This window comes from Leucopleurus acutus (assembly GCF_964270905.1).
Source record: "Leucopleurus acutus genome assembly, chromosome: 1".
Lineage (NCBI taxonomy): Eukaryota > Metazoa > Chordata > Mammalia > Artiodactyla > Delphinidae > Leucopleurus > Leucopleurus acutus.
Genome location: NC_139142.1, coordinates 4,872,486 through 4,897,201, shown reverse-complemented (window position 1 = coordinate 4,897,201; position 24,716 = coordinate 4,872,486). Strand labels below are relative to the sequence as shown.

At 42.7% G+C, this 24,716-nt stretch overlaps 1 protein-coding gene across 2 annotated transcripts in view; it reads left to right on the top strand.

Moving 5' to 3' along the window:
• Positions 1-24,716, top strand: part of EML1 (EMAP like 1) — a 141,616-nt gene that overhangs the window by 61,577 nt on the left and 55,323 nt on the right. For both annotated transcript variants that reach the window (XM_082839422.1, XM_082839421.1), the window contains exon 3: positions 15,050-15,185. In XM_082839422.1, coding sequence (XP_082695548.1) covers positions 15,050-15,185 — 136 coding nt within the window. The remainder of the gene's footprint in view (positions 1-15,049; positions 15,186-24,716) is intronic.

Below are 24,716 nucleotides of genomic sequence, written 5' to 3'. Positions count from 1 at the left end.
AGGCTCACTAGTTGTGGCGCACAGGCTTAGTTGCTCCGCGGCATGTGGGATCTTCCCAGACCAGGGCTTGAACCTGTGTCCCCTGCACTGGCAGGTGGATGCTTAACCACTGTACCACCAGGGAAGCCTGTCCTCAGTTCACACTGTTGTCCAGTTCAGCGCAGCAAACACTTACTTGATCACATGCCACATGTGAAGCTCTGAGTTGAGGACTGGGACCCAGGGGCGGGCAGGCCCCTCCCTGATTTGCTCAGAACCCTGAAGCTCATCACCAACTTTCCCTCCGCCTTCTAGCGAGTAAGCTCATTTGGGGCAAAGCCTCCTGGTTTTTTTAAATCCCTTTTTCTTTTGTCCAGAAGATCATAGCCTACAACAGAATTCTATACCTATAAATAGTGGATTTCTGGCACATTTAGATCACCATTTCATTTCCCAGTGGTGCCTGGGAACAAAACAAAAAGCAATATTTGTGCTTTAAATAACTTTGTAGTGACCCTCTTCTTACAATTTTGGAAATAAAACGCCTCGTAAAAGCTTCTCTCCTAGTTAGTGCCCTGACGTCTGCTTCCCACCAATATGCATTGCTCATCTTTTGCCAGAACGGCTTTTCCTCATGGCTAACTCTAGGAAACAGAATTCATCTTGGCTGTAAAATTCCTTTAGTTAAAACATTTTGAGTCTGCGGCATGTAAATGTCCCCTTAAAATTAACTTTCTTATTTTGTTTGGATTTAACAAATTATTTCACAGTTACCATCTTTTCCCTGGAGTCAGGAGAGGGTACTGTCTTGATGTTGCATATGTTAGTTTTTTCTCTGGTCTTGGATACATTTTCACACGTTTATGGAAAGAAATCTATTTCCTTGTCCTTCAGGATAACTATCACCAGCTCCATGTGAGATATACACACTGGGCGATGTCTACATTTTGAATAATCTTTTTAAATAATCTTTTTCTCCTAAGTTACGAAGCAATTAGGGTGTTTGAAATAGAAACCAGGTTATTCTAGGTATTCTTGACCTACTCGGCTTTCCAAAAATAAATCTGATGACTACCTATCCTAAAGGGTACATTTGAAGTCGCTGCTTTATATCCAACTCCAGGCTTCTAAAACTTCTATTTTTAGAAAAAGGAGGGGGAAAATAATACAAGGGGACTGCCCAGGAGTTTTATTTTCTTGATGGAGAGTAAAGTTTGAATTTTGGAAACTTTTAACTTTTTTTCATAGTTAGATCTGATGTTTCTTTATAACATTATTTTCAAAAGTGAAAATAAACCAAAGCACGAGAGCCAAAGTCACACCAAGAAACAGAAAAAAGATTGTAAGAGAGCTGGTGAGCGGCGTGCCCTGAATTCAGTGGGCTGTGGGCCCCCCTACTTCATATGCAGTTAGAGGGTGGTGGGAGCAGAGGGGAGAAGGGGGAGTGATTCCATAAGAAGCCCTGGGTCGCTGCTTCTCTTTCAGACAGTGCCATGTTGGCACGGTATGTACACCCCTATCTGGACAGCTGGCACTCCATAGCCGTGGGTTAGTTAGGGGATATTTAGACAAGACAGCTTTGAGAGAAACCTCCTTTGGTTCTTAGAAGGCCACATTATTATTATCATTTGCCATTCTTTTTTTTTTTTTTTTTTTTTTTTGCGGTACGCGGACCTCTCACTGTTGTGGCCTCTCCCGTTGCGGAGCACAGGCTCCGGACGCGCAGGCTCAGCGGCCATGGCTCACGGGCCCAGCCGCTCCGCGGCATGTGGGATCCTCCCGGACTGGGGCACGAACCCGTGTCCTCTGCATCGGCAGGCGGACTCTCAACCACTGCGCCACCAGGGAAGCCCTCATTTGCCATTCTTTGGGATTGCCATCCTAATACACGCTTGAAGTAGCCTGGACACGTGGCATTCTAATTTTTAAATATCAAACGATTTTTTCCCCCAAGGTTAATTGTCAGAAGCTTAGGGCTCAGTGTTTCGAGCTTCCGGTGCACATCTTCGTGCCGTTTGCCCAGTGACAGGGACGGCTGTGCCACAGAGAAACAGGCTGCCTCGGAAGGCAGTGAGCATCCGTGTGGGTCAGACTAAAGGAAGTGCGTGGCGAGCACAACATCCCCTCTGCAGCCATCCTGAACCGTTAGACTGCAGTGTCCACTCACTGGCCTTAGTCATTGCCTGGGAGACCACGGATAATAACTCTTATCCTTTTCACGACGGTACTTCACTTATTTGAAGAAAGGTGTCCTGACATCTAAACTTTCACTTACTTTATCATCATTCTTCATATGGCTTAACTAGTGCACCAGTGAGAACTGCAGTCTCATGAAGATAATTCACTAACAGATCAAGTTCGAGGCCTCCTGAAACAGAGGAAAGATTGTGGCCAACCCTGTAAAGTGCGAGGCCTGTGGACACACAGTTTAGAGAGACAGAGTTATGTCTCAGACGCTACCTTTTCTTGGTAACCCTTTTCTGTGCCCGGGATTGGCTTTTTGTGCTAATTTTCCGTCTCTTTTTAACCCAGCGATACTGCCCTGGGTTTTAGGATTGCTATTCTCCTTTTCCTTTGCTTTTGTTATTAAAAAAAACAAGACATATGAAGAACTTGTTGCCTTGTCATGCATCTCGACTGTAGAGAACCTCAGCCTGCAAAGTTTGCTTTGTTTGGGTGGGATTTACTTTCAGATGGGAAGATTCGGGGTGCTCTAATTATACTGAGCTTGGGCTACCGTGCAGTGGAGAAAGGAGAATCAGATAGTTTCTGGAGGCCTGTATTCTTAAAATTCTTGCCGATATTAAAGTTTTTTCAGTATTGTGGTTGGACTGGGGGCACAGAGTGCAGTGAACAGACACCATTTTTTTGCTATTCTGAGTGTAAATACAGAAAAACGTGTGAGGAACAAGGGAGTTCCTTGCAGAATTACGTATATTGGAGAAAAATTGTGTAGGAAACAGTTAAGCAAAAGCAAGCAATAGAGGCGTGGCCAGAAAACTGTGGATCCTCGTCTGATGGAAAGCCATGTAATCTTTAAAAATGTTTGTGTTCCCGGTAACAACAGGAAAGATGCTTGCGTATTATATTAAAAGGCAGAATCAGGATATAAAACTGGATATGTTGTATTTTTCAACTAAATAGACAAAATCTATGCAAAGAAGAATAGAGAGAAGTATACCAAGAGTTATCTTTCTTTTTTTCTGAGTGGGAGGATGATGATTTTTTTTTCTTTTTTATACTTTTACTTCATTTCTAAACGCTCTTTGGTGTGTATTCTTTAATAAGCAGAAGGAATTTGTGTTTTAAAATGACGCCTTTCTTACCACTGAAGCTGATCTTCACTGCACCAAGGTCAATAGCAGAGCTCAGAGCAAATGTCCGGAGGCTGGAGCGTGCTCATGTGTGTTCTCAAGAAGACAAGGAGGGGCTTCCCTGGTGGCGCAGGGGTTAAGAACGCGCCTGCCAATGCAGGGGACACGGGTTCGATCCCTGGTCTGGAAGATCCCACATGCCGCGGAGCAACTAAGCCCGTGCACCACAACTACTGAGCCTGCGCTCTAGAGCCCACAAGCCACAACTACTGAAGAGCCCGTGCTCCACAACAAGAGAAGCTCCTGCAATGAGAAGCCCGCGCACCGCAACAAAGAGCAGCCCCCGCTCGCCACACCTAGAGAAAGCCTGCGTGCAGCAGCAATGAAGACCCAATGCAGCCAAAAATAAATAAATTTTTTAAAAAAAAGAAGAGAAGGAGTCATGGTGTGGAGTTAAATTCATAATAGATCCATTGTGGACATGCACGGCTAATTTCCATTTCAGCGCTAGGGGAGTGTTACAGGATTTCAGTGTAAAACATAGGTTAAAATACACTCATTGTCCCATGTATGTGGGGATGGTCTGCTTCGCTATGCATTAACCAGCAAGAGTTCCTGTTCCTCATTTTCGATTTTGCTTGGGAGTTCAGACTGTCTTTGGCAGCTTGCCTTTTAAAAAACTTGAATGCACCTTTTGTAAACTTTTCTGTTCTTTATATTAATAACCCCATTAATTAACAGATCGGAGAGTGAATAAATATAAGCAAAAACCTTCAGCTGGAGATGCTGACAAGCAAGACAGTCCTGTTGTTCCAGGACATCAAAATCTGGTCTCAGAATTTAGTGTCTGCAACTGGTGTTGAAAGCTGACTGCAGGTTGCCTTTTTTTGTTTGTTTGTTTTGTTTTTCTGGGTTTTTTTTTGCGGACGCGGGCCTCTCACTGTTGTGGCCTCTCCCGTTGAGGAGCACAGGCTCCGGACGCGCAGGCTTATTGGCCATGGCTTACGGGCCCAGCCGCTCCGCGGCACGTGGGATCTTCCCGGACCGGGGCACGAACCCGTGTCCCCTGCATCAGCACGCGGACTCTCAACCACTGTGCCACCAGGGAAGCCCTGCAGGTTGTCTTTAAGTAGCCTCTGCTGTATTAACACTTAACCCTGATAGTCATAATAATTCTTGTAGCTACCATTTATTAATTGGGTGGGTACAGGCCTTTGCAATAGATATTTTGTATGTGTTAGCTCATTTTACCTCTCCACAACCCTTTGAGGTAGGTATTATTGTGCCCATTTTACAGATGAGAAAGCAGCCTCTAGAGATGGAATAATTTGCCCCAGGTTACACAGCTGGTTATGGAAAATCTGGGGCGAGACCCCAGGGCCTGGCTGAACGTCCTTTCTTTCTGCCATCTGTGTTGCTTGGCTGTGCTTACGCCTCTTAGCAGTATTATTTAAATTAGCATTATTCAAATCAAACCAAATATTTAAGGAATGAATAAGGATATGACTTGAAATGAGTTTTTTTTTCAAGGTTTAATTTGATTTGCAAAGTGTCCCAAATACAACAAATCACATTCAGCGTACAATTGTGTTGTATCATAGTCCTTTCACAAATCTTATTAGCTAGGTGCAACTAACAAATGAAAAAATTTTAAGTTCTTTGCAGTGAGTGAACTTAATGAATATTTAGCTTAGTTCTTTATCCTGGGTAACCAGATTAGCCATTTCCCCTCTCTCTGGTCTACTGCGCTTTCTCCTTATCTTTCTCCTTACAAATTGGCTAATTGCAGAAAATAACTTGTGCTTTCTTTTAGACAGAACATGCTATAGTTTCTTCCATTTTCCTCTTTAATTACCTTCCCCAGTTTAAATAGGTGTTCGTTAGTGATTTATAGAAAAGGCTTGGTAGATATATTCAGTTTTTCAGAGACTGAGAAAGATTGTTTTTAAACATTGTCTTATGAAAATGTTGAAATGCATATAAAAGTAGAAAAAAGTGGGCATGTGCCACTCCCTGTGGGTGGTCTTTTGTTTTACAAATAATTGGCCTTGTGTGTATGGCATTTTTTATTTTTGCCAGTATATCTTTTTTTTTTTTTAACATCTTTATTGGAGTACAATTGCTTTACAATGGTGTGTTAGTTTCTGCTTTATAACAAAGTGAATCAGTTGTACATATACATATGTTCCCATATCTCTTCCCTCTTGCATCTCCCTCCCACCCTCCCTATCCCCCCCCCCCCCAGGTGGTCACAGAGCACCGAGCTGATCTCCCTGTGCTATGCGGCTGCTTCCCACTAGCTAGCTATTTTATGTTTGGTAGTGTTTACATGTCCATGCCACTCTCTCACTTTGTCACAGTTTACCCTTCCCCCTCCCCATATCCTCAAGTCCATTCTCTAGTAGGTCTGTGTCTTTATTCCCATCTTACTCCTAGGTTCTTCATGACCTTTTTTTTTCTTCTTATATTCCATATATATGTGTTAGCATACAGTATTTGTTTTTCCCTTTCTGACTTACTTCACTATGTATGACAGACTCTAGGTCCATTCACCTCACTACAAATAGCTCAATTTTGTTTCTTTTTATTTGCCAGTATATCTTTAGGATAGGTTCCTGGAAGTGGGATTGCTGGATCCAAGGATAAATGCATCTGTAATATTGCTAGGTGTTAGTGACGGGAACCTTCCCCAGCACATAAGTAATTATCTACTTTGTCTGACAATTTAGCGAAAGCAAGTTGCCTTCTCCAATTCCAAGTATAGACATCTTTTCAATTGCGAAGTAGATACTTAGGAATTCTGGGTTCATAATGGTCAGGTGTGTTAAAGTTAAACTTTGAATTTCTACACATAATCACATACGTGGTCATGCTTTGCATAATTAAATTTATTGTGGGGCTTCCCTGGTGCCGCAATGGTTGAGAGTCCGCCTGCCGATGCAGGGGACACGGGTTCGTGCCCCGGTCCGGGAGGACCCCACATGCCGTGGAGCGGATGGGCCCGTGGGCCATGGCCGCTTGGCCTGCACGTCCGGAGCCTGTGCTCTGCAGCGGGAGGGGCTGCATCGGTGAGAGGCCTGTGTACCGCAAAAAAAAAAAAAAAAAAAAGAATTTATTTTGAAACCTAATGGAAAGTTTTACTTATCAAATATTGCACACTGAGTTGTTAATGTAAGTTAAAAGGATTTCTTCATCTTTAGATTATGACAGTATCATAATAATAAGCATTAGTAGATTTGACTACCTATACTTGAATTTCTATATTTACATCAACTGTAGTTTTGGAAATATATTGCCACAGATAGTACTTCATGGAAGTCTGAGTATTCCAATCCTACCGTTTAGAAAGATGAAACCTTTTTATTTCAGGCATACTTGTGAATGCTTTAGACCTGAGATTCTGAATACCTTTGTTAGAGATTTTTAAAGATTTTTTTGATGTGGACCATTTTTAAAGTCTTTATTGAATTTGTTACAGTATTACTTCTGTTTTATGTTTTGGGGTTTTTTTTGGCCACGAGGCAGGTGGGATCTCAGCTCCCTGACCAGGGATCGAATCTGCACCCCCTGCACTGGAAGGCGAAGTCTTAACCGCTGGACTGCCGGGGATGTCCCATGTTAGAGATTTTCAGTTCCCACACTCTGGAGTCATTTTTTTTTTTTTTTTTGCGGTACGTGGGCCTCTCACTGCCGTGGCCTCTCCCGTTGCAGAGCACAGGCTCCGGATGTGCAGGCTCAGCGGCCATGGCTCACGGGCCCAGCCGCTCCGCGGCATGTGGGATCCTCCCGGACCGGGGCACGAACCCATGTCCCCTGTATCGGCAGGCGGACCCTCAACGACTGCGCCACCAGGGAAGCCCTGGCGTCATTTTTCAGGGATGTTAACTTGAGGTGCTTTATGGGGACCTTATACTAAATAGTACGCATGGTAACAGGAAACTGGGGGCCATGAACACTGTGCATGTGACTGCATCTGTCCCTCTGACGAGGCCTGTCCACTTCAGTAGCTCCTCTCCTTCACTTCTGGTGGATTGGTGGGTCTAAAGGAACTTACGCAGTGTGAAAAGTCCCCCAGAAACTCGGGTGTTTCTCTCCTGAACACTCTTCTCACATGAATTAGGATCATAGATTTCAGAGCACGAAGAGCCACCCTTAGAGCATTTATAGACTGAAGTCTTTCCTTTATGGGTTAGGGAAATGGGGCCCAGAGGGCCTTGCCTGCAGTCGCACTGCCAGTCGAGGACACACTGGAATTCACGCCCTGGCCCCCGACTCCCAGACCTGAGCTCCTTCTGCGCTCTCCTCCCCCCTCTCACTTTGCCTGGGCACGAGGAGGAAAGCAACCGTTTGGGGGATGAGAACTGTCTGGGGTCTTCCGACCCCTCCGTGTGTGCGCGGGATGATGCAGTGGGGACACTCACTGGACCTGATTCTGCCTCAGGCACCTTTGCTCATAACTGAAATCCTGCATTTAATGTTTCTCACGCTGTATTCAAGCTACGAGATTGCATCCCGGTGTCCAAAACAGAGCATTTCATCATCTGGGCGTGGCCGTGGGGTAATAGCTGCCACCGTCTACGTGCTGCTCCATTAAGGGCACTGTGCAGCTTGCCACTCCTCATTCCAAAACCTCACAGCAGCCCTGCAAGGTGGGCACTGTTATCCTATTTTACAAAGAAGCCGAGGCTTGGAAGGGTGACTTGCCCAAGGCTCCGTAATAAAGCCGAGTTGAGAATGAGTAGGTCCTAACTCAAGACTCTTTGCCCTTTGCTGCTCTGTGCTCCTCCCACCGTCCCGATATCCCTTCCAATGGATGCATTCTAAACATATAGCATGTAGCACTCATTCTCCTTTTATTTTGAGAAATTCTCCTTTCAGTGCTGTGTGTCTATGTTTTGCCCCTAAGAGCAATTAAAATAATTATTTTTAAAAAGCCTTTAATGAACTGGAAGAACGTCTCATATCTTGGTGTCATCTCAAAGCCAGGGATCCATTCATCTTAGCACCTGATCAGCAGGAAATTGTGTTTCAACCTTCCCTGGTGCTGTTTCTCTTCTGCAGTTTCTGAGATCGCTTGTCTGAAAAATGACTCATTATGGCTGTTCTTGTGTCCTGCTGTCCTTGTGATCCAAGCTAGTAGCTGTTCAGATTGTACATTAGGAGATACTGTTTTCTTCCAAAACTTTTCTTTATGGTGGCAGCACTTTTTCCTTGAGTGGCTAATCATGTTTAGATACGGAAACGTGAAAGAGACCTGACGAGATGTCGTGTGCAAAATAGGTATTTAGCACGCATATTGGTGTAGTCGTGATGCTATTTAAAAAGTCAGTGGTGACGAAAAGCCAAAGATATTATCAAGATAAGGATGTAGTGGTGATTGGATGTTGCCAAAATGAGAACCTTTCCAACTTCTTGTCACTTCAAGTGTGGCCGCCATCCCCCCTCCCTCCTTCTCCCCGCTTCCTCTCCATATCCACTATTTTTCTTTTATGATTTCTCATTACAACTTTAACAGTTCTGTTTGCTTTTGATGCTACTCTGTTATAATTTAATGTGTAAGGTTTATTATGCCCTCTGAGAAGGCCCGTTGCATGCAATTGATGTTCTTTTTATGGGCTTTAAAAAAGTCCCATTTCCTTTTTGGGGAGAAGGACAATACTAGATTATTATGAGACTGAAGTTTGAAATTATGACTCAAGGAAAGATAAAAAACAGTGACTCAGACGGACTTCCCTGGGGGTCCAGTGGTTGAGACCCCGTGCTTCCACTGCAGAGGGTGAGGGTTTGATCCCTAGTCGGGGAACTAGGATCCCGCATGCCGTGTGGCATGGCCAAAAAATAAAATTGAAAAAAAAAAAAACCACAGTGGGGCTTCCCTGATGGCGCAGTGGTTGGGAGTCCGCCTGCCGATGCAGGGGACACGGGTTCATGCCCCAGTCCGGGAAGATCCCACATGCCGTGGAGCGGCTGGGCCCATGAGCCATGGCCGCTGAGCCTGCGCGTCCGGAGCCTGTGCTCCGCAACGGGAGAGGCCACAACAGTGAGAGGCCTGCGTACCGCAAAAAAAAAAAAAAAAAAAAAAAACGGTGACTCAGAAATGGCAACACAATGCCTTTTCTTGAAAGTGGGGTCTTTGTTCTCGAAATTTAGTGCAGTCTGATCAACACACGCATGTTGAACACCTTCTGTGTCAGCATCACAGGGGCTGCTGCCGTCGTGGAGCCCCCGGGCAATGGAGTGGACAGGAATAAACAATGTGAGGACAGCGGCAAAGCAGGGACCAGGGGAGCCCAGGAGGCTCGCCCGGCCTGGTTTGGTGGGCATGTAAGTGGGTGAGGCAGGTCCTGGCCCAGGTGCCGGAGAGAAGCTGGGGGCCAGGCATCTTCCATCGGCCCCTCCAGGCCCTTTCCTTACCCTCCTCCAGCCAGCTCTCTGCCCCGGCAGCTGAGCTGTATGGACCACACCGCTCTCTGCTCCAGTGAGGTTTGAGCAGGGGATCCCTAGCTGGGGACTGGAAGGAGGGAGGGTGTGATCAGAGGATCCACCCCCGACTCCTTCCACATGGGGCCCCTCGGCTTGGCTGTGTCCCCACCCCCAGATGTAGCTGCTGCTCCCCCAGCAGCGTCTCTCCTCTTAGGGTCTGGTGACCCCCCTCCCCTTGGCCCTGCAGGCATGGGATTAGCTATAGCTGTGCTGCTGTCAACCTGGGAGACGGGGCAGTAAGCCTGGGGCTCGGCGTGGAGTCCAGTCCACTCCCCAAGCACACGGAGAAGGATCTAGGTGATGCCCTCCCCCAGCACGATGTGTGCACCCGCTCTAACTGGGGAAGTAAGACTAGCCCGCCTGAAACAGCAGCCCGTAATCAGGCACTCAGTTGTGAGCTACAGACTGACGTGTGACAGAAGATCAGAGCGGGACGGCCAAGGAGGCCTGGGCTAACGAGGAGAGGCCCTTCGAAGCTGGAGGATGGCACGGACCAGTGGTTCTCAAAGTGTGGTCCCTAGAGCAGCAGCGGCAGCAACCCGGAAACTGGTTAGAAATGCAGAGTCTCAGGCTCTGCCCCAGACCTCCTGAATCTGGGGATGGGGCCCAGCGATCTGTATTTTAACTCCAGGGGATTCTTCTCCACAGAAACAAGCTAAGGAGGTGGGAATGAGGCAGGGTTTGCTTGTTGGGGGTGGGGGGGTGGATGTTGGAGCACCTGGGTGCGTGGTGGGAACAAGAAAATCGGTGGATTGAAAGACGCCCAGCAAGCTGATATGCATACTGTAGTCACTGCCTAGGGCCTCTGTTGTGAGTGAGTACAAACAGAAATTGACTCCCTCACCGTTCTGGAGACCAGATGCCTGAAGTCAGTGCCACTGGGCTGAAATCAGGGTGCTGGCAGCATTGTCCCTCCTGGAGGCTCTGAGGGAGAAACTGGTCCATGCCTGTTGCCGGGCTTCGTGGCTGCTGTCTGGCCTCGGCTAGAGGATGTGCCACTCCAGTCTCTTGCCTCTGTCCTTACGTGGCGAGCTCCTCCTTATGCATCTTCACCTGGGCCTCTTTTTTCCCCTTAATTTATCTTATTGAAGGATAGTTGATTTACAATGTTGTGTTAATTTCTGCTGTACAACAAAGTGATTCAGTTATTCATATACATACATTCTTTCTTTTTTTGTATTACTAGTCTTTTTTTTAACATCTTTATTGGAGTATAATTGCTTTACAATGGTGTGTTAGTTTCTGCTTTATAACGAAGTGAATCAGTTATACATATACATATATCCCCATATCTCCTCCCTCTTGAGTCTCCCTCCCTCCCACCCTCCCGATCCCACCCCTCTAGGTGGTCACAAAGCACCGAGCTGATCTCCCTGTGCTATGCTGCTGCTTCCCACGAGCTTATCTGTTTTACATTTGGTAGTGTATATATGTCAATGCCATTCTTTTTCATATTCTTTTCTGTATGGTTTATCACAGGATATTGAATATAGTTCCCTGTGCTATACAGTAGGACCTTGTTTATCCATTCTATATATAATAGTTTGCACCTGCTAATCCCAAACTCCCAATCCATCCCTCCCCCGCCCCTCCTTCCCTTGGCAAACACAAGTCTCTTCTCTATGTCTGTGAGTCTGTTTCTGTTTCGCAGATAAGTTTATTTGTGTCATATTTTAGATTCCACATATGAGTGTTGTCATATGATATTTGTCTTTCTCTGTCTGACTTACTTCAGTTAGCATGATCATCTCTAGTTCCATCCGTGTTGCTGCAAATGGCATTATTTCATTCTTTTTTATGGCTGAGTAGTATTCCATTATATGTACATATATACACATGGGCTTCTTAAAAAGACACGAGTCATTGGATTCAGGGCCCACCCAAATCCAGCATGACCTCATCTTAACCAATTACATCTGCAAAGACACTGAATTTCGGGGAGGACACTAACACAGTACATGTATTTAAAGAAAAAAGACAGAATGGAGACTGAAGTGGTAGGTGAAGTAGAAAGAGGAGATAGAGATGAGGTGAGGATGGCATTTCTTCCTACTTGGGAAGGGTTCTGTCCCGGCAGAGAGTGGGCCTCAGCACGGGGAGCAGATTGTGTGTGTTAGGAAGGATTCAGGATCTCTGTTGTGGAACTGTGGTATTTTCACTGTGGAATACTAGCTCTGAGCACTGGTCTAGGCCCTTGGCTGGAGCAGTGTTCAGGGGATGAAGAAAGAGAGAGCTTGGAGAGCGTGAAGAAGGGTGCTCTGCTCTGGTTGGAGGGGCCTGACTGTGGCCTTTTAAACTCTTTCACAATTAAAAATAAAGGTAGTCTGGCCCTCAGCTTTAGGGACTGAAAAGTTTCAGTATATTAAAATGTTGACATTCTAGGCAGTTTTGTCACTGGTCGTGTTTTTAAGAGCCTGCGCTGAGGTAGCTTTAATTCTGGGATGAACAAAATGAATTCTGCTAGCATTTTAAAATAAACTTTTAATTTTAGAGTAGTTTTGGATTTACAGAAACGTTGCCGGCAGAATACAGACGGTTCCCGTATCTCCTGCACCCGGTTTCCCCTACTGTTAACATCTTATATTAGCATGGCGCATTTGTCACAACTAATGGGACGATATTGATACATTATTATCAATCGAGGGGCATACTTTATTCAGATTTCCTTAGTTTATCCCTTATGTCCTTTTTTGGTCCCAGGATCCCATTTGGGGTTACATTTAGTCATGGTGCCTCCTGAGGCTCCTCTGAACTGACAGTTTCTCACGTTCTCCTTGCTGCTGAAGACCTTGACGGCTCTGAGGAGTACCGCTTAGGCCATCCATCGACGGCCCTTCAGTCTGGGTTTGTGTGATATTTTTCTCACGATCAGACTAGGGCTGGGTTTAGGGAGGAAGACCACAGAGGTCAGGTGCCATTCTCATCACATCTACCAAGGACGTGTCCTGTGAACATGACTTACCACTGTTGACGTTGACCGTGATCACCTGAGATGCGTTGGTCAGGTTTCTCCTTCTCGCCACACCTCCGCACTGCGTGGTTTAGAAGGAAGTCACTACGCACAGCCCACGCGGAAGGAGTGGAGAATATGCCCCACCACCTCAAGGACAGAGCATCTACATAAATCATTCAGAATTCTTCTGCCTGGGGATTTGTCCTCCTCATGCATTTATTCCATCGTGCATTTATATCAGTGTGGACCTGTGGATATTTATGTGATAGTTGGGGGTATAACCCAGCACTACTTTATTTATTCTGTTGCCCACATTGTTGCGGCTTTGGCTCTTCCCATCGGCTCCTGGGTCCCTTTGCCACGCCCCCCGTCAGTGTGGGTTCTGTGAGCACTTCCTTACTTTCTGGCACCATAAGATGCTCCGGGCTCGTGTTGGATATTCCCTGTCTCAGCCCTGGATTCAGGTGCTTCCCCAAGGAGCCCTGGTTCCTTTTGCTGTAGATTGGTATTAGGAACCCAGGTTTGGGCCCTGGGTCTCTCAGCAGACAGAGCTGGGAAATAGATGTGTTTATACAACCCGTGTACACAGACTTACCTATAATTACGTCTCTGTGTGTCTTTGTCTCTGTTAAGCTAGACATGAGTTCACACTGATGTCTCCTCTTCTCCATTCCACCTGGTTCATTCTAGCCTTCCCCCCTTGCTGGTCTGTAACCTCCCTCTCCAACAGTGAGAAGCCTGGCTCCTACCTTATGGCCCTGTGGGAAACAACTTTACCAACTAGAATACAGTGCTTATGTGCAGTTCCTTTTGTAGTCTTCCAGTCTCTGCTCATTACCAGAACTACTTTGTCTGCACCTTTCCTCTCCAGCCCCTTCCGTGAGGTTACGTTGCATGTTTGTAACGCAGTTAGAGTCTTTTGTCACAGTCTGCATTCCGTCATGGGGTTCCCCCATCTCCTATTGACTGTTAGCGTATTTGCGGGTATTAAGGTTTACTCTTTGTGCTGTAAGGGTCTGTGGGTTTTGACAAATGCATAGCATCACACACCCACCACTACGATTTACCACCCTGAAGAATCTCTGTGCTTCACCTAGTGACACCGCCCCCAGTCTCTGGCAACCACTGATCCACTTTCTGTCTCTATAGTTGAACCTTTTGTAGAATGTCACTTTAAATGGAATCTTGCAGTATAGAGCCTCTCAGACTGGCTTCTTTCGCTTGGCAATATGAATTTAAGACTCACCCATGGTTGTGTGGATTGGTTCACTCCTGTCATCACTGAATCCTATTCCATTGTCTGGATGGACCACAGTTTGTTTATCCATCACCAATTGAAGGACATCTTGGTTGCTTCCAGTTTTCACAGCTATAAATAAAGCTGCTATAAATATTAAATGAAAGTTTTGTGTAGACATAAGTTTTCAGCTCATTTGGGTCAATGCTTAGTGTGAAGCACAATTACTGCATCCTATGGTAGAATTTATGAGCCTGAACTTTGTAAGCACCGCCAAGCTGTCTTCCAAAGCGGCCGTACCATTTTGCATTCCCACCAGGAATGAAGGAGAGTTCCTCTTGCTCTGCATCCTGGCCAGCAGTTGGTATGTTGTCTGTGTTTTGGATTTTAGCCATCCTCATAGGTGTAATAGAGATATCTCATTATTGTTTTAATTTGCATTTCCCTAATGATAAAAGATGTTGAGCATCTTTTCATATGCTTATTTGCCATCTGTATATATTCTTTGGTGAGGTTTCTGTTCAGATCTTTTGCACATTTTTTAAATTGGGCTATTCATTTTCTTATTGTTGAATTTTAAGAGTTCTTTTTATATTCTGTATACAAGTCCTTTATCAGATATGTGATTTGCAAATATTTCCCCCAGTCTATAAATTGTCTTTTCATCCTCCTAATGATGTCTTTTACAGAGCAAAAGTTTTGTTGTTGTTTTAATTTTAATGAGGCCCAAGATATCAATTTTTCCTTTCATGGATGTGCTTTTGGTATTGTATCTAAAAACCCATCACCAAACGCAAGGTCACACAGATTTTTCTCCTATATTTTCATCTAGAAGTTTTAGTTTTGCATTTCACACATAGGCCCGTGGTCCCTTGTGAGTTAATTTTTGTGTAAGGCCTGAGGTTGGTGTCTGGGTTCATTGTTTCAGCACCATTGTTGAAAAGCTCCCTTGTCTTTGCACCTTTGTCGATTCTGCTAGCATTTGAAATGGACGTCCTTTTTCTTTCTACATTATCTGAAGTCCTGTAAGGAGTTCCCTTGAAAAGGCGAAAGTTCTGATTGCCTTTTCTGCTTGTCTTACAGCAAGACCACTGGTGCAGACCTTGCCTTTAAGAACCACCGTCAACAACGGCACTGTGGTACCAAAGAAAGCCAGTGGCTCCCTGCCAGCCCCTTCGGGGGCCAGGAAAGAAACCGCTGTACCTGCCACAGCCAAAAGGTAGGCAAGAAGCACCTTACATGAACTCTGAAAGCAGTTCTGGCTCAGATGCTAAAATAAGTATTACTCTTTTATATGACACTTTAATAAAATTTCTCCTTTGAGTTAAAGCTTATAAAAGCACAATATTTGGTGTGTTGCCAAAACAGGAACCATGTCGATTTATTAGTCTGCGTTTTTTTTGTTGTAATCATATAGTCTTTGAAATCTCATTCACTAAAGCCGCAGTGCAGCATTTTGTGTTTTTACTTAAACTTCTCTTTTGAAAAAACAAGTGCGAGTATATAACCTATATAAAAAATGAATATGCTTGGAATATAGCAAAATTCAGATTGCTGTACTGAGCTTAAATTTTTATCAGTAAAATTTGGATAAGCTCGTACTTTTAAATGATGCCTAACAGTGGAGCTTCAGATGTTTATGTTTGTCAGATAGAGCATAGATTGCTCTTAATTTTCTATAATTTCATAGTTGTCATATTAAAATTGTATATTTTATATGCCAGGCCAGTTTTCTAATTTTTTATGCCCTAAAAAAACGAACTATCTGGTAATAATATAGCATAGAAAACCTTAAAGAAATTCTTTCTGCAATGCTACCTCATGGGCTTGTTAGAAGAACTCGTAAAGTTCATGAAAATGCTAACTTGCTTTATGTGCACTGGGAATTGTGGGTGTGAGTATGCTCTGCGGTGTGCTGGGATACCCGTCGGGCTGGTGAGAGTAGGTTTGATGCTGCATCGTGACTCGGAATGAAAATGGAACAACCCCGTCTTATCTTTTAAATATATAGTGTTTATACATAAAGCTTTATCCTTCGCCAAGCAAACTTGGCATTGTGTTTCATCAGATAGAGTTTCATGTACTTATTGTTTGTGAATTTTAAGAAAATTGGTTTTGCAGGGCTTTTTAGAACTTTAAAATGAAATTCTCAGCCTCATTTCATCCCTTTTTAATACTTCTTTGAATCATTCATTTATAATCAACATGAAATGACCTTCTGGATTCTAACTGGCAGCAGTAGATATGGACTGTCTTTTATTCATCTAGATGTTATAAGATTGACACTGACTTTTTAAGTTTCAGGTTGCCATCTGTTACCGTTTCTTTCTTCTTCTTTTTTTAATAGTGGTAAAAACCACATCACATTAAATTTACCATCTTAACCATTTTTAAGTGTACAGTTCAGTTCAGTAGTGTCAAGTGTATTCTGTACAGCAGATCTCCAGAACTTTTTCGTCTTGCAGAACTGAAACTATTTATTGGCCAAAAAGTTCGTTCGAATTTTTCCTTAAGATGGGAAGGAAAAACCAGAACGAACTTTTTGGCCAACCCAATATCTCTTCAACAGTAAATCCTCCTCAGAGCCCTTGGTGACCACCTTTTTCCTTTCTGTGTCTATGATTTGACCACATTAGATACTTCATATGAGTGGAATCATGCAGTATTTGTCCTTTCGTGGCTGACTTATTTCACTTAACATAATATCATCAAGGTTCATTCATACTGTAGCATGTGACAGTATTTCCTTTTTTTTTTTTTAAAGTGGCTTTGTATTTTATTTATTTATTTAGGCTGCGCTAGGTCTTAGTTGCAGCATGCGGGATCTTTAGCTGCAGCGTGCCGACTCTTAGTTGCAGCATGCAGGATCCCCACCAGGGATCGAACCCGGGCCCCCTGCACAGGGAACATGGAGTCTTACCCACTGGACCACCAGGGAAGTCCCAGGATTTTCTTCTTTTTTAAGTCTATATAACATTCTGTTGTGTGTATATACCACCTTTTCTTTTTTTCGTTTTTTTTCTTGCGATACACGGGCCTCTCACTGTTGTGGCCTCTCCCCTTGCGGAGCACAGGCTCCGGATGCGCAGGCTCAGTGGCCATGGCTCACAGGCCCAGCCGCTCCACGGCATGTGGGATCTTCCCGGACTGGGGCACGAACCTGTGTCCCCTGCATTGGCAGGCGGACTCTCAACCACTGCGCCACCAGGGAAGCCCAGTATACCACCTTTTCTTTATCCATTCATGTCAATGGATGTTAGGGTTTCTTCTACCTCTTGGCTATTGTGAATAATGCTGCAATCAACATAGGTGTGCAGATATCTCTTTGAGATCCTGCTTTGAATTCTTTTGGATATATACTCAGAAGTGGGATTGCTGAGTCATATGGTAATTCTATTTTTAATTTTTTGAGGAACCTCCATAATGTTTTCCATAATGACTGCACCATTTTACATTCCCACTAACAGTGCACAAGGGTTCCAATTTCTCCTCATCCTTGCCCACATTTGTTATTTTCTGTTCTTGATAGTGGCCATTCTAATGGGTGTGAGGTGATATCTCATTATGGTTTTCATTTGCATTTCTCTTATTATTAGTGATGTTGAGCATCTTTTTCATATGCTTGTTGGCAACTTGTATATATCTTTTGGAAAATTTTCTATTCAATTCCTTTTCCCATTTTTAATTGGCTTATTCATTTTTTTGTTGTTGAATTGTAGGAGTTCCTTATATATTCTGGATATTAATCCCTTACCAGTTACATGATTCACAAATATTTTCTCCTGTTCCATACATTGCTTTCTCACTCTATTGATAGTTTCCTTTGCACAGAAGTTTTTAAGTTTGATGCAGTCCCATGTGTTTATTTTTACATTTGGTGTCATATCCAAGAAATAATTGCTGAATCCAATGTCCTAAAGCTTCCCCCCTATGTTTTCTTCTAGGAGTTTCATAGTTCTAGGTCTTTAACACATTTCAAGCTAATTTTTGTATGTAGCATAAGGTAAGGGTCCAACTTCATTCTTTTGCATGTGGATGTCCAGTTTTCCCTACACCATTTGTTGATGAAACTGACTTTCCCCCTTGTGTAGTTTTGGCACCCTTGCTGAAAATCATTTGCCCATACATGCAAGGGATTCTTTCTGGGCTCTCTGTCCTGTTCCATTGGCCTATATTATCTGTCTTTATTCCAGTACCACACTCTCTTGATTACTGTTACTTTGTAGTATATTTTGAAATCAGGAAATGTTTGTCCTCCAATTTTGTTCTTCTTTTTCAAGATTGTTTTGGCTATTTGGGGTCCCTTTAAGGTTCCATATGAATTTTAGGATTTTTTTTTCTATTTCTACAAAAAATGCCGTTGGTATTTTGATAGGGATTGCATTGAATCTGTAAATCACTTTGGGTAGTGTAGACATTTTAACATATTAAGTCTTCCAATCCCACAAAAATAGGATGACTTTCTATTTATTTGTATCTTCTTTGATTTCTTTCAGCAGTGTTTTGTAGTTTTCTGTCTACAAGTCTTTCACCTCTTTGGTTAAGTTTATTCCTAAGTAGTTTGTACTTTTTGATGCTATAATAAATGAGGTTATTTTCTGAATTTCCTTTTCAGATTGGTCATTGTTAGTGAATAGAAATACAACTGATTTCTGTGTTTTGGTTTTTGTATCCTGCAACTTTGGTGAAATTATTAGTTTTAACATTTTTTTGTGTGGAATCTTTAGGGTTTTCCCTAAGATCATGTCATCTGCAAACAGAGATCGTTTTACTTCTTCCTTTCCAACATGGATGCCTTTTATTTTTTTACATGTCTTATTGCTCTGGCTAGGACTTCCAGTACTGTGTTCAATAGTGATGAGAGTGAGTATCCTTGCCTTATTCCTGACCTTAGGAGAAAAGCTTTCACCGTTGAGTGTTTCACCATTGAGTATGTGTTCACTGTGGGCATTTCATACATGGTTTTTACTATGTTGAGGTAGTTTTCTTCTATTCCTAGTTTGAGTGTTTTTATCATGAGGGGTGTTGAGTTTTGTCAAGTGCTTTTTCTGCATCAATTTAGATGATCATGTGGTTTTTGTCTTTCATTCTCTTAATGTGATGTACAATATTATATCAATTTTCTTATGTTGGACCATCCTTGCATTACAGGTGTAAATCCCACTTGGTCATGGTGTATAATCCTTTTAATGTGCTGTTAAATTCAGTTTGGTAGTATTTTGTTGATTTCTGCATCATTATTTATCAGAGTTATTGGCGTGTATTTTTTCTTGTTGCGTCTTTTTTTTTTTTTTTTTTTGGTATCTGAATAATGCTGGCCTCCTAGAATGAGATTGGATGTGCCCCCACTGCCCCTTTAGTCTTTAGAAGAGTTTGAGGAGGATTGGTATTAGTTCTTTAAATGTTTGGTAGAACTCTGGAGTCATGCCATCTGGTCCTGGGCTTTGCTTTGTTGGGAGGGTTTTGATTACTGCTTCAATCTCCTTACTAGTTATCGGTCTATTCAGAGTTTTCGATACTTCATGATTCAGTCTTGATAGGTTGTATGTTTCTAAGAATTTATTCATTTCTTCTCGTTTATTCAGTTTGTTGGCATGCATTTATTCATTGTAGTCTCTTATAATCCTTTTTATTTCTGTGACATCAGTTGTAATAGTCCCTCTTTAGTTTCTAATTTTAGTTATTTGACTCTTCTCTCTTTTTCTCAGTTTAATGGAGGATTTGGCAATTTTATTGATCTTTTCAAAAATCAACTCTTGGTTTCACTGATTTTTTTCTATTGTTTTTCTTTTCTCCATTTTGTTTATCTCTGCTGTAATCTTTATTATTACCTTCCCTCTGCTAACCTTTAGCTTTATTTTTTCTTGTTTTTTTCGGTTTCCTTGAGGTATAAAGTTAAGTTGTTGATTTCAGATCTTTCTCCTTTTTAATGTAAGTGTTTCCACAGCTGTGAACTTCCCTCTTGGCGCTGCCTTCTCTGCATCCCACAAGTTTTAGAATGTTTTGTTTTTGTTTTCATTTGTCTCTAGATACTTTCAAAATTCTCTCGCGATTCCTTCTTTAACTCATTGGCTGTTTAAAAGCGAGTTGTTGAATTTCGAGACTGACTTTTTGAAGTAGCAAGTAGTTAATGAAAAAATGAGATTCTTTTTCTTTATTCTTAAAGAAAATACACTTTTTAAATTTATATCTCTTTATATATTTGGCATTTAAGTAAAAGGAAAATTATTTTTCAGAGCAAAAAATCATAAACGTAAAATTTGAAATGTAGATACAATTTCTAGCTTTCAGTTCCTTTCGTGAGAGCATATGTCAAGCATTCTTGCACTTTGATTCTGTGGAAGGCTCTGTGTTTGATCCAAAGTAACTCTGATGTAGTACAATAATATCCTTCGCTTAATAGACTGTTTATGGTTTTCTTAGACCTTGCAGGATTAATTGGCACAACTGTTAAGAATCCCTGGCAAATTGTGTTTTGAGTGCTAGTATTTGAAACATCGATTCAGGGTAGGATAAGGCTGGGGGATGGGATTTATGCAGATGACTACAGGAGAGAGTCTCTGCTGAAGAATCTAATTGATACTTTCCCACAGGATGTGAAAAAGACAAAGAGCCCTCATGGTGCTTCGGGCCCTCTTTAAATCAGTGATGATGATAGAAATTATCTTTTAATAATAAAAGTGTACTAAGCATCAGGCTTTTAATACCATTATCACTGATCCGCAAAACAACCTTCCAAGGTAGATATTGTTATCCCTGTTTTGCCAGTGGGTAAACTGACGCTCAAAGAAGTGAAGTAACTTGCCCGGGATCGAGTGAGTAGAGAACCTGGGCTCCAACGCAGGTCTGTCTGGATCCAGAGCTCACACTCCTTTCACTGTGATAGGCTGCTCCTTGCAAAGATTTCCAGGTCAGCGCTTACATCTACTCATAAAAAAATGCTTGATATAATTGCTCTTTGGAAACCATCCCTTTTGTGTTCCCCATCCTGTCTGGGTGATGCTCTTTAGGAACGGTGATGTTCTGAGATGCCCCTGAGGGTGCTGACAGGAGTAGCAGGCAGGGGCGAGGGTGACTGAGCAGAGATTGGCAGCAAGTTGCAACTCTGAGAGACAGAATTGCCCATTCATATGGGGCTGCAGGGCCTGAACTCCCATTACAGGACCAGGCCCCTTGCTGTGAGCAGAAGCCTGGGTCCTCTGCCCCCCGTTTCAGCCATGTGTGAAGGAGCTCATGGACAGTGCTTGCCCTCAGCAATATTATCTTAGAAGGAAACGATGGTGGCGGGGGAAGATAGTCGGTAGTCATCATATTTTATATATGTGTGTATGTGCGTGTGTGTGTGTGTGTGTGTGTGTGTATTAGCATTTAAACAGTAACCTTCCTTCTAGAAATGTTCTTAGGCCTTTGTAGACTTTTCTTTTTAATTTACAAAATAATCAGTTTTATTCATTTGATAAGCTAATGTCCAGCAGCCAACTAGAAATACATGGTTTTCTAGATTGAGTGTCTGAGACTCTTGGAGTTTCGGTGTAAAGCATAGTGATTCATTTATTTTGTTCCTCTGCCTTTTGTGGGCTTCGGTGGATGTGAATTCCCATCTGTCTGGAAGTTGGAAACCCAAACAGTGGCACATAATAATTACTCTGTGACGAAGTTCCTATAGATCTCTCCTTAGAGAATTTTGAAATCCGCCTGTTAGGATTAAAACAACCTCCGAGCCATTTCAGATACATTTATAATCATGTAGGAATTTTTCTGTAATCAGAGTTCCAAATTAACCAAGCTGGGGCATCTCTGGTGTGTGGATGGGTATATGTTTGTTTTCTTTTCTCTGGGGTTTTTTCAGCCTAGTACTAAAGAACAAAATCCCCTTTGGAAATTGTCCAGCACCCAGGGGTTGTGCTTTGTGTTGCCAATTAAGACTTCGATTGGGGGCGTGATTTGGAATCCTTGGGAAAAGCTTTGTTTCCATTAGTGAAAGGAGAAAAGGCAGAAAATCCGGGGAAGACATTGTAGGGTCATACCTTCCTCAGTGGGGATGCTGGAGCTGACAATAGAATAACATTTCCACTGGCTCAAAACAATCACTCATTCTTTCCACTCCTAAGTAGAGCTTTACAATAGAGCAAAGCTGTGAGAAGAGAGATCAAAAGAACAAAACTGGTACAAAAAGAGAGCATTATTTTTAAAATGCTCTGCTCCAGTTGGAAGGTAGGATGGTAAATATCTATGGCTTTCAAACAAACAGCTGATAGTCCTTTAGAAAAATAGTTGCACTCATTAGAAATAACAGCATTTGTAAAAGTACTAAAGTCAGTGCCAGGTACTTACATGATTTAAATCTGCTTTGGTTTTTATTTTTTTTTCTAATATACTCTTTATCATTGAGATCCATTGAAATGTGTGTGTTAAATTCAGGTTTTGAGTGTGATCTCTGTAACAAGCTAGAAATGGGAGCTGATGCTCTTGAACAGAGGAAGATGAATTGGTACTTATTCTCTTATCAGAAGTGTTGCAATTCCCCCCTCTGGGCTCAGGTAGTTGGCTTCATATGATAGAAAAAAAACTTATTTTTGTCTGTCAAATTCTCTAAGGCCACCAGCCTTCTTAGGAAATGCCTTGGTTTTTGCTACAAAGATGTCTTTAGACAAAGATAAGAGTATTTCCTAATTACTGAAGTTGCGTGACCTCAATCTGTCACAATTACCTCACCCCTTGCAGGACAAAAACCAGGTTAGTCCTGGTCCCATGTTGATTTGCCAGTGCTCAGCGCAGAGCCCAGTATAAATTGATTCCAAATGAGTATTTGTTGAGTAGATAATCGTTTTAATCTAGCGTTAATCCCTCCGGCTGTCATGGCAAATGACCTCATCAGAAAATCTCGGGTCACGAGTACCAGCTTCCCCTCAGATTAGTATTTTCTTTCTTTCTTTCCTTTTTATTTACTTATTCATTTATTTATTTATAAATAGGACCCGGCTGTGCCGGGTCTTCGTTGCAGCATGCGGGATCTTTTAGTTGCGGCATGCGGGATCTAGTTTCCTGACCAGAGATTGAACCCGGGCCCCCTGCATTGGGAGCGCAGAGGCTTCCACCGGACCACCAGGGAAGTCCCAGTATTTTTTTCAGTTGTAAAAGTTTGAGATCTTTTCTGCAAAATTTTGGAAAACCAATTCTTGGTTTTAAATCACATAATGAAAGAAAGATGCTGTGGTAGCTTATTACATTTAGCGTTACTATCTAACCATAAGAAGAAAGATGGCCATTTTCCCTCTGTTCTCCCTTTGCAGAGATTTTATTATGTCTAAAATTTAGTTTAAATTGGCAAAAACCATTGAATGCAACTGTAGTGTAAGGCAAAGAACCACTGTATTTTCAGAACTTTGGGTTTGAGAGTGGAGGTTGAGAGCAGAAGGGAAGAGAAATGATGGTATCTGCCTTTCTACACCAAAAATGCTTGCCTTAAGCAGTAAAAAATTGTGCTGTGTTATTATACAGTCTTTCACAAGCTAGGACTTCTACCACTTTCAAAATAAAGCACATGATTTCTCACTTGCTGTCCAGAGGGAGCATAACTTCTTTGATATTCCCTGCTGGTTGTTGAAGGAGGCTTCTCTCAGTGAGTATACAGTATTACTTCTTCTGGCCGCCCTTGTTCCTGCAGATGTCTTGTCTTCAAGCTCTATTTTCTGTCCTTCACTCTGAGTCCTAGTAAATCCTCTTTAATTCATGAGAGCTCTTGGCTCTCAAAAGGAAATTTCTTGTTTTTTCTACGTATACAACAATAGTAGATTTTTTTAAAAGCTGAACATTTTAATGCAAATGCGTGAATGACAAATATCTTGAAGGAGCCGGGTGGATTATATCCAAGTCTGTATGTGCAAACCAAAATGTTTTCCCATTTTGATGTGCGGTGTATTCTGTAATTTATTGAAGTTTACCAAAATACTTTTCCACGCTTTTATTATTGCAGTCGTGTTTATTCTGCTTTGTTTCCGTGCCCCTCACACGTAGATTAAACAGGTCTGTGAGTCTTCTCAATGCATGCAGACTGAACAGTTCCACACCCAGGTGAGGAGTACTTAGACTTACTTTGTAACCCTCACTAATGCTTTGGTAGTTCTACCACCCTTTTAGTGCAGTAGCTTAGAAGGCCTTCTCCGATGCCTGCCATTGATCAAGGCTTAACTCATATAACTGTATTAATTATTGACCTTTATTGGACTTTTAGACGCCCAACATCTCTGTTCAACAGGTCCTCAAAACTAACGTACTTCGGTGTTTCATAAATTGCAGGCGGTCTTTATTTTATTTATTTATTTTTTGGCCATGCCGCACGGCTTGTGGGATCTGAGTTCCCTGAGCGGGCCCTCTGCAGTGAAAGCGAGGCGTCCTAACCACTGGCCCACCAGGGAATTCCCTAGGTGGCCTTAAGTAGGAGGCCCAGTAGAGAGCAAGGGGTCAAGTAACCTCAGACGTGTTGCTTTGTATCCCTGAAGCTGTCCCCTCATCTGGAGAATAGGGACAATGATACTTTTGCAGGGGATGTGAGGTTTAAATTAAGTGATTCATATAAAACGCGAAGCTCTTAATACATGCGAACCGTTGCTGCCCATGTTTCCATCACTGATCTCCCCTCTTAACTCTTCCAGCCACCAGGTTGAGTGTTGATTATTAGAAAATCGATTAACGTTTGCTATCATTGATTAATAGTCATGGCTTTTCAGCTCTTTAAGGGTGTTTTATA